Genomic DNA, 11087 nt, shown 5'->3' on the forward strand with positions numbered 1-11087 from the left:
GATCACATCATGGTTAGCCTTAGATCAAGACTATCGCACATGTATTTTATCGGTTTTGACATTTGTATATCTATGGGAGTCTTAGTGACCACTCCCCCAGCTTACACCACATGTTAACAAGGTGTTCGGTGTGTTTGTGTAATGTATTAGTCCATATTATTCATAAAGAAGTGTTTTAATCCCGTTTGTGGCCGAACGCCAATTTTCCTCCCTCGTTTACATTGAGTGTAATTCCGGCTTTCACCGGATGCGCCCCGTCACTGCCGCACATTGGGAACTCCCGACAGATTCAGCCACAGACGGGATTAAAACACGTTTTTATTGAAAAATATGGACTAATACATTACACAAACACACCGTACACCTAGTTAACATTTGGGGCAAGCGGGTAAGCACCTTATATTTTACATTTGTACATGTTTGGAGAAATACGGGCTTTACTGGTGACATTGCAGCGCAAACTGGGGGGATGGTCGCTAAGACTCGTAGATAGGAAAGTAAAAGTCCGACTCGATAAAAATCTACGATAGTCTTGATCTAAGGCTAACATCCTCATGGCACGTTTTATGTACAAATAGGATGTGAAACATAAGAATACAAACCTTTAAGCAGTCATTTTAGTTGTGGTGTAGAGTGTTATTATTTATTTTACTTTATTATTATTTTTTATTTTACTCCAGCAATGTGTAGACAGCTATAAGCCGAGATGGTCCTTCCAGTCAGGACCCCTTCCTTCCAGCATGCTGTAGTGTTTACATTCTGCATGTTGTGTCTCTCTCTCACACACTTATAATATAATATATACATCTACGGAATATTAATGAAACACAAGTACAAGCCATAGTAAAACAACAGCAGATATTAGTTATATTAGTATTTTAGTCAAGTCAATATGTCAGAAGTTACCATTACTGTGTCTTTACTGCTAACATAGTTAGCTTTGAGCTAAGGTGTGCAGGAATAATTCATTTTATTATCGTTATAAAGTACATTTATTTGGCAGAAACACAGAATTAAGCTCCTGTTGATCCAGATGGATATGATAGTCCCAGTGGTGGATGTTCAGAATGATAACTTTAAAGAGCTGTGGCCTGCGATGCTGCTGGCCATCAGAACCTCCTGCTTCATAGCAGTAGATACTGTGAGTACTGTACTACATTGGTTCTCAAAGTGGGGTACGGGGACCCCCAGGGGTACTTGAGGCGGTTTCAGGGGGTCCCCAGCAAAATGATAGATTAGGCACCAAATGGACCCTTATGGGTCTGTAACTCTGAGAGTGTACAAATGGAACCAAATGGACCCGTTAGGGTCCATTTGGTTCCATTTGTACACTCTCAGAGTTAAATTGACATAGATTTTACAATATAAATTGCGGTCCAAGTGATATAAATGCCATTAAATGGGGGTCCGTAGCCCTAATGCATGTCAAACTAGGGGGTCCTTGAAATTAAAATGGTTGAGAATCACTGCTAGAGCCGTAAAAAATCTTCTCTTATGGGGGTCCCTGGCATATCTTTTCAAATGGGGGTCCGCGGGTTAATAAGTGTCAATTTGGGGGTCCTTGACATGAAAAAGTTTGAGAACCACTGCTGTACCACACACACACACACACACACACACACACACACACACACACACACACACACACACACACACACACACACACACACACACACACACACACACACACACACACACACCCTTTATCTACTAGTTACTTTGTAGATGTGTATTATTATTACAAAACATGCATTAATCAAGTTATCCCTACATACTTTGGCTATTTGAAAATAGCAGATCTACAAGCTCACAACGCGTTGCTTTGCGACCCGTTGTGAGCTTGTAGATCTGCTAAACTGTCCGGGGTGTGCTCCCAAAATCCTGAGTAGACCATAATACAGTGGTTTTCAACCAGTGGTCCGGGGACCACCAGTGGTCCTTGAAGGAGTACCAGGGGGCCAGGGGCTCCTTTCAAAAATAGCAGATATACAAGCTCATGAGCTTGTAGATCTGCTATTTTTGAAAAGTGATTTTTGAAAGTGAAATATCCCTTTAAGTAGCCAGCCAGTGTGATAATCAGTCTGTCTGTCCTCTTCAGGAGCTGAGTGGTCTTGGGAACAGGAAAGCCCTGTTGGCTGAGTGAGTTTGGTCGTCTTCTCTTTTTTTTTTTTGGTCATCTTTGCATTGATCTTCAGTACATGGCCCTATAGCCCATTGGTTCTCAAAGTGGGGTCCGGGGACCCCCAGGGGTCCTTGGGGGGGGGGGTTCCAGGGGGTCCCCAGCTTAAATGTGTTAACATAGCATCACAATAATTTAAACCACTTTAACCTTTTATACTTTTGCTCATATACAAGCTACGAGCTTGTAGATCTGTTGTAAATCAACATTTTTGCAAACCTTTGAATATACATATATTTATAAGCGAACAACTGGATTTTGAGATGGGGGTCCACGGCCAAATACATTTTGGGGGCCCTTGACATGTTAAAGTTTGAGAACCACTGCTATAGCCAAATGGTTTGAGAGACTGATAATACCTTGGTCTGTGGAGGCCTCGAGAAAGAGACATTCTCCGTGTTGTTAAAGTTTAACGTGTATTTCATGTCTCTTCTCAGATGCATAGAAGAGCGATATAAAGCCATATGCCATGCAGCTCGCTCTCGCTCCATCCTCTCCCTGGGAATCGCCTGCTACAAAACACTGGACGATAAAGTACGACAAAACGTTGTTCCTTGTTCCTTCGCTTTACTCTCTGTCTAGAACCAACACACTGCTACATAAAGAGGATTAACTTCATCATATCATGAATAGTGAAATGAGCAGATCTACACAGATCTCTGTGTTATGAACATGTAAGTCCTTGCGGTCTTGTTTCCAATGAGAACCTGTGAGCAATTAGGGGTTAAGAGTCTTGCTCAGGGACAAATTTCATTTCATTGACACATATGCTGGCCTGGCCTGGAATCGAACCTGGGGCAACCAGGGCCTCTGGCTCCCAAGGCGGGCTCACTAACCACTCAGCTATGGCCGCCCCATAACTGCCAGATGCCAAGACCAATATGGTTTAGCAAATAATTAATAACTGATGTTGGCTCTGTTGAGCCTTAATTCTTTTGCTGTCTTTGCTACTGTAGAACATAAGAATTGATAACTTTGTAATGTTTAAATAGCATAAATGATTTTCTCATCTTCCATGTTTTGTTCTTCTAAAAAATCTACGTTTTGTCCCTCTGTCTGTCTGTCAGGCTGCAGACACGTACCTGGTCCAGGTGTACAACCTGACGGTGCTGTGTTCAGAGGAGTACATCATAGAGCCTCAGTCAGTGCAGTTCCTGGTGCAGCACGGCTTTGACTTCAACAAGCAGTATGCCCAGGGGGTCCCGTACTGCAAAGGCAATAACAAGGTATGGTCCAGAAAATCCGCTGCACGGCTGGTCTTCAACCTCCCTACATCTCGTCCCTTCTGCGTCCCCCTTCACTGGCGTCCTGTTGCTGCATGCTGCATAATGGTTTCTCTTCTCTCTCTCTCGTGGTTCTTCCAGGGAGGATCAGACAACCAGGGTGTGACTGTCCGTGCGTTGTTCACTGAACTCCTCCGTGCCAGGAAACCTCTGGTGCTCCACAACGGCCTCATTGACATGGCCTTCCTCTACCAGGTAGGTGTTCTCCTTCACCCTTCAATTCACTTCCATTCAAAGAACATACAAATTATCTATGGTACCTGAAATAAGATATAACGTTGCATGAGCATAGAAGATAGATGCATACTCTGCATGATATACTTATGACGTTCGTTAAGGTGCTAGAAGAAAACACAAAAGACAAGTCAGTGCGTTGTACATGGGGATTAAGGGGCAAAAACGTCAGTGCGTGGCGACCGCATAATCCACATAAGGTAGACTGACACTGGTTTAATCCGCAAGTAGGTCCATGAGGAAGAGCAAATAAAAAAAGTAAAGTCCCTTGTCGGTATAATCCATAGTTAGGTTCAAGTCCGGGTGAGAGCTAAATCAGGGTGAGATGGAGGCAGATGATTTGCTGTGGTGACCCCTGAAGGGAACAGCCGAAAGGAGAAGAAGACTGAATAAAGTTCATGGCATGCATTTTACATTTATTCATATTGTGCTCAAGTTAAAAGGGTTAAATAATGATTCATCGGCACTGTCATCAGTTAACAACACTGTTGTTGTCCTCTCCTCCCAGTGTTTCTATGCCCACCTCCCTGAGCGTCTGGCCACCTTCACAGCTGACCTGTCTGAGATGTTCCCAGCGGGCGTCTATGACACCAAGTACGCCACGGAGTTCCAGCTCCGCCTCACAGCCTCCTATCTGGAGTACGCCTACAAGAAATGGTCAGCACCGATAACTTGTATATATATATCGCATAAGGCTCGATGACCTCCTAGATCACTGGTTCTCAAACTTTTCAGGCCACGACCCTGCTCCAAAATAATCATATGTAAACTGGGGACTTGGGATTGCAGTTGAAAAGGCTTTAGAAATGTGAGAGAAAAACACCTGGAATGGCTCACTAGAGTGGAATTTTCAGTTAAAACTTTTTATACACGTTTGAAGGACCATGACAAAGACAGTTGTAAAACTGAATGTCATGAAACCTTTAAAAAGATCTTAAATTGTAACTTTAGACATGTGCAGAATCAGATCCCCTGTATACACTTACACTGTATGTTGTATGCTGGGGACTCATTTAGGGGACCCCCCTGAGGGCCCCCGACACCCAGTGTGGGAACCACTGACCTAGATAACATTATGATAATCCCAGTGTTGGTACATCTATACCAGCTCATAGTGAAATCAGCTGCTTCTCATCTAAACATCATTTCTCTCCTTGCTATCCTCCTTTGCAGTAAGTTGGACACCAGTCGCAGCGTGGCGTCAGGACGGCCCGGACCCCATGTCCATGTGGACTTCTGTCAGTACGCTGGTCAGATGTCCAACTATGTAGATTACAGAGCATGTCCGGCCATGGCCTCCCCTGAAGGGCAGCCCGGCAACGTTTGCGAGCGCTTCTCTGTAAGTGAATAGTTTTTTTTTGTCTCAGCAGCAATAAAGTCATTAAGTAATGAAAGAGCTTCAGGAAATCTGCTAGGAGATCACTCACACTCACTTCAGTTACTACAACTAATACCAAAACCAACACACTACTACTTCTACTAAGGGATTAATAGCTGCAGTTTCTGTTCTACTTAAAAATGTTATTTGTTAAGGATTATTAGCAGTACTAGTAACTACTGCAGTAGTATTGTGTGTTACTAATAACATTATTATGACTTGTTAGTCATAATACTAATAATACTAATAATAACAGTAAAGGAGCAGACTTAAGTCCAGGATTGTTGACACAACTTGAGGTCAAAGGAATTTCCTGACATGTGTGTGTGTGTGTGTGTGTGCATGTGTCAGGCATTCGGCTGGTGTCCCCACGGTTCCCAGTGCACCTCGTCCCACGACATCGACCTCATCCTCCATCAGGACGAGAAGGGAACGGACGACAGGAGAAGCAGGAGGAAGAGAAAGAGAGACAAGAAGAAAGGAGGACAGAAGGCGGAGGGAGGCTCGGCCGTCTTTGACGGCGCGCCCGAAAATAAAATGGCCTGCATCATGGAAGTGGATCCCCAAGAAGAGGGACCTGTTGACGACGTCGCCGCCGCCGCCATCCAGGACCGGCCAGCGACCGCCGAGTCATGCCAGGGACCACCGGACGGCATGGAGGAGAACAGAGAGAGCGAGGACCTCAGTGTCTCCAGCACCACACCTGTTGTCCCCAGCACTACACCTGTTGTCCCCAGCACCACACCTGTTGTCCCCACCACCACCACACCTGTTGTCCCCAGCACCACCACCACACCTGACGACGAAACACGCAATGGTGTGAAAATGGAGTCAGTGGGACCAGAAGGAGGAAACGGTAGGCCTGTCACAGTAGGCTCTATGCACAGCAGCCATGTTGGGAAGAAATTGAAAGAAGAAATCTAAAAATGACACTTTTCTTTCCCGGATTAATAATATTATATAATATATTAATGATACTAATGAAGGCTCTGTTCCATTCCGGTCAAACAGAGTCAGGGTGCTGATATTGTGCATGTTGACTCACTCTCATTGTTCCTTGAGGGGGGTTCTAAATGGGCCCTTACAGGTGTGTAACTCTGAGCGTGTACGAAATACCATTTGGCCCTTACGGGTCCATTTGGTTCCATTTGTACACACTCAGAGTTATGGAGGTCCTTGAAGTTAAGTTTTGAGAACCACTGTGTTACACTGAATGGAACGGAGCCTTCGTTAGGACCATTGGTAAAAGCCTGTGAAGGAAGTAAGGAAGAGGCCCAATTACTTTCCAATGTGGCTGCTGTGCATAGAGCCTATTATTACATAATCGCCTAATTTTGCGTAATCGTCATAATCGGTATGTTGAAAAATGTCCATATGTTTTCAGATATTTTCAAAAAGTAGCGTAAATAGCTGAACGACGAGCTTACAACTCCTTGCGATGTGCTGTAAGCTTGTAGATCGGCTATTTACGCTATATGATTAAAAAAAAAAGTTATATTAGTTTTTGTATATTAAAGTTGTTTGTCATATCTGTTTTTGGTCAGCTCAGAAGCCTAAAAGCCAAAACAGAAATGACATTTCTATTTATATGTTCCATTATTCAATGCCCAAAAACGAATAAATCGTTAATCACAATTATTTATGTGACAATTAAATCGTCAAGTAAAGTTTGATCGTTGACAGCCCTAGGAAACGGCAGCTGCATCTCTCCTGCGGCGGACGTCAAGAAAAAGAAGCCAGAGGGAGGAGGCACGCACCGGGCCGGGTTCGATGCCTTCATGACCGGATACATCTTCGCCCACGCCACCACCCTCTGTAAGAGAGGAGCAGGGAAAGAAGAAGAAGAAAAAGAGGGGGAGAAGAAGACGACGACGACGCAGAAGGGAGGTTCATGGCTCCCAGAATGCATCAATAAGGTGTACCTGAGCGGGAAGGCGGCTCCCCTGCACATCGTTAAGAGCACCTTCTCCAAGTCATCCAAGGCCCACCTTCACAAGATGGAGATGGTTTGGGCCAAGAGTGCAGCCAGCGCCCTGGCAGAGAGGGCACAGCAAGGGACCGTGTAGATCCGTGGTTCTCAAAACCTTTTAATTTCAAAGACCCCCCCCCCCCACCCAGCAGCGAACCCCCTTTTCCTGTGTTGTTGAAGCGCAAGTCAGCGCACTGAAGTCAAGGCACAGACTGCTGTGTTGTTGACGGACAACGGATGCACGCTTATGAGAAACGACAACAATAGAACCTGGCAAAACAGTTGCGTGCATTAGCGCAAGAGATGAGGATAAAGGAAACATTCAGTCTAAATGTCCAGTTTGCTCATTCACAACTACTACTAGGCTACCACTTTTGTATTTGAAACTTTACATTTCTCTAAATGTTATAAACTTTCAGGACAGCCTAAGTACAAATATCATTTATGAAAAGGCTCCTATAGGCTACAGTGAAGTCGGACTGAATAATGACCGAAACGTTTTTTTCTTTTTTTACTCTCTTGGTGTGGGGATTATCTGGCACAGTAGGACTTTGTGAATTAGCAAACTGGACATTTAGACTGAATGTTTCCTTTTATATCCTCATCTTGCGCTAATGCACGCAACTGTTTTGCCAGGTTTTATTGTTGTCGTTTCTCATAAGCGTGCATCTGTTGTCCGTCGACAACACAGTAGTCTGTGCCTTGACTTCAGTGCGCTGACTCTCTCCCCCCCCCCCGCCCCCTTGCGCTTCAACAACACAGGAAAAGGCCGTTCGCCACCCAGCAAGGGGATATGTGTATGTCAGCACTTTTGTTTTATATAGTACAAATTTTAAGTTTGTTTGATTTTCTTTGTTGACATAATCGGGCTGTTAGTTAGATAGAGGACTTACAATACAAATGGACACGCTCTTTTCAGAATGTATCATGTTTTTTTTTCAGAGCACAATGTATTTGTAGAAAAGTAATTAAAGTACCGTATTGAATACTTTTTTACATCCTGACTGTCGTGTCATTATAAATCACAGGAAAGCGTTTTGAAAATGTACGCATTGCAAGTGTCTGAACTATGTCTTCTTAGGTTTACATACTTTGTTAATTTTAAACAAAAGTGGGTGAAACGCACACCAATGTGTAAACTCTACTAGGACAGGGGTCTTCAACAGGGGGTCTGGGACCCCTAGGGGGTCCTCAGAGTTACTACAGGGGGTCCGCCCAATATTTGTGTCATTTTTACATTAACCACTTCAACCGAGCATCCCTATTCTGAGGCGAACTTTAGCCAAAGTGGTTTGGTACAGGGGGAAAAAGAGCAGACTAAGTACAGAGTGAAAGGTCAGGTTTGCTAAGTATTGTTTAAGTGCATGGTTCAATGTCTGGGAAATACACATTAACATGAATCCAACATGATAGTGCTGTGAAACGATCAAGCTGCCTATGAAATCTATGGGGGAAACAAAATAATGATACAATATATAATGGGGGTCCCTGCTTTATCTCTCTCTCTCAGCCAAGGGGTCCTCCTTGGCCTGAAAACGTTGAAGACCCCTGTACTAGGACATATAGGTACATGTGTGCAGGAAATCAACCCGAACAATCATAGGTACAAAGAGAAAAAAAAAGCTTCTATTCAGAGCAGCAATAATAGAGTAGAGGTGTTGTTAACAGAGCATCGCAGTTCCGCCACTTCCTGGTGCCGGAAGTAAATACTCGATGCATTTTTCCCATTGACTTTTCCAAAAATATTTATATCAATCAATTTAAGCCTAGAATCAAGCCATCCAGGATCCTGGTGAATCATGACCATAAAACCTTTTTTTCTGTGATTTTTAAAAAATTTATATTTAATGATATGATATACTACTGATATACTTTATTTAATAAATACCCTTTGTTTTGCCGTTTTCAAAAAAGTTTTTTCACAGAATCAAACGTTTTATGGTCATGATTCACCGCTATCCTGGATAGCTTGATTCTAGGCTTAAATTAATTTATATAAATATTTTTGTAAAAGTCAATGGGAAAAATGCATTGAGTATTTACTTCCGGCACCAGGAAGTGGGCGGGAACTGCGACGCTCTATAGTGTCTGATTTGAGATGAATGACTTGTGAGAAGACATGAAGTGCTCTGAATGCCCTCCTAGATCCTGAAATGGTGTAGATCAGTGGTTCTCAACCTGCGGGTCTGGGTCCCCAGATGACAGTGAAGTGACCATTTAAGACCTTTTTAATACCTCAAAAAAAGCTAAGTATTTTGTAATATTGGCCAAATTGTCAAATAATATAACGAGGTAAAAATGTTGAAAGTAGCAGATCTACAAGCTCACGTTGCAAGGTGTTGTGAGCTTGTATTTTCACAATGTTTATCTGTGGAACAAGGTCAAACTAAATGTTATGCCTCAGTTCAAATATGATTATTTTGGGGGGTCCCCAGTTCAAATATGATTATTTTGGGGGGTCACGGCCTGAATGATGTAGATTGGGGACCTACACACTCCAGTCCAGAAGATGGCGGTAGTGCACCATAAAGTTGTTTGCCAACAACAACAACAAACGGAGAGACTACCGTTACACACGCAAAGTAAATGTAACACACTGACACTGGGTTATGTGAGACATTAGTTAGTTAACTCTTGTTGTGACACAAAGGAACCCTGACTAGTAAGACGTATATGCTTTAATATACTATAAGTGTCCCTTTGCTTTACTCCTAAATACGTAGTTAGAAACATGAAATATTTTTTATTTAATACAAAAAAAAAGTTACCCCACATTTAGCCTTAGATCAAGTAAAGCCCATACTTCTCCAAACACGTACAAATGTAAAAAATAAGGTGCTTACCCGCTTGCCCCAAATGTTAACTAGGTGTCCGGTTCGTTAGTGCAATGTATTAATCCATATTTTTCAATAAAGAAGTGTTTTAATCCCGTCTGTGGCCGAATCTGTCGGAAGTTCCCAATGAGCGGTAGCGACGGGGGCGCATCCGGTGAAGGCCGGAATTACACTCAATGTAAACAGGAAGTAAACGAGGAGGCGAAATAGCGTTCGGCCACAGACGGGACTAAAACACTATGGACTAATACATTACACAAACACCCCGGAAGCCTACTTAACATTTGGGGCAAGCGGGTAAAGCACCTTATAGTTTGCATTTGTACATGTTTGGAGAAATACGGGCGTTACTGGTGACATTCCAGGGCAAACCGAGGGGGTGGTCGCTAAGACTCGTAGATGCTAAGGGGTCCGCCATTACATTCACGCGCGCAACGCATGCTGGGTAGATAGTGTGTTTTGGTTGTAGATAGTGTGGAGGTCTGTCCGGTAGAACGTAGTTTTAACTATGGGTAAGCCGTCATGTTCTGCCTCTGGTTGTGATTTCTCGGCTAAAGATACCAGGGACAGCGGTATGAGTCTCCACAACTTCCCTAAACTCAGCGACATGAAGAGGAGAAGGATCTGGGAGAGTGGGTGTGTGGGGGTAAAACTCGCCAAAAACCCGCGGATGTGTTCTCGCCATTTCACTCCCGATTCATTCGCAGGGTACACAAGAACTCTAGTCGTGGGTCGTAATTGTCTGAGATTAACTCCGGTTGCTGTGCCTACGATTTTCCCCCATAGCAAGGAGTCAGAATGCCTGCAGAGACAGGAGTTACTAGATGCTTATTTCCTCCCGCCTCCTCCTGTAGAAGAAAGTGCTGATGAGTCGGTTGAGCGGTCTGGAAGTGAACAGTGTTTACCTTTACTGGTGTTTACTGACGCTGAAACTAATACGTGTTGGGGCAGGTCGGATGCAGCGGCACAGTGTCCGGCGGATGCATTATACGGGTGGCAATATCAGGTGTATATGGACCATGGTTACGCTAAACCACCTGAAATCGTGAAGGTTAAAGTTGAAGTTAGAGACCACCGTGGTACACGACCCACTCCTACAGTTGCAGCCTTTGAAAACAATGAACCATTTAACGCAAACTCCATCAAGGAGGAACCCGACAGTCCCCCAGTTCAGTCGGTGATCAAGGAGGATGCTGACAGTCACCCAATT

General features: G+C 43.8%; 1 protein-coding gene across 1 annotated transcript; it reads left to right on the plus strand.

Moving 5' to 3' along the window:
• The first annotated feature begins 749 nt into the window (after positions 1 to 749).
• LOC311046359 (target of EGR1 protein 1-like) lies at positions 750 to 8034 on the plus strand. The gene is made up of 9 exons (XM_084058612.1): positions 750 to 1141; positions 2099 to 2139; positions 2617 to 2713; positions 3247 to 3405; positions 3544 to 3657; positions 4205 to 4353; positions 4870 to 5035; positions 5426 to 5930; positions 6758 to 8034. The coding sequence occupies exons 1-9, from the start codon at positions 1034 to 1036 to the stop codon at positions 7138 to 7140; spliced, it is 1722 nt and encodes a 573-aa protein (XP_083914738.1). The 5' UTR covers positions 750 to 1033; the 3' UTR covers positions 7141 to 8034.
• The last annotated feature ends 3053 nt before the right edge of the window (positions 8035 to 11087 follow it).

Source organism: Gymnoscopelus microlampas (genome assembly GCF_963454915.1).
Source record: "Gymnoscopelus microlampas genome assembly, chromosome: 5".
In the NCBI taxonomy this organism is placed as follows: domain Eukaryota; kingdom Metazoa; phylum Chordata; class Actinopteri; order Myctophiformes; family Myctophidae; genus Gymnoscopelus; species Gymnoscopelus microlampas.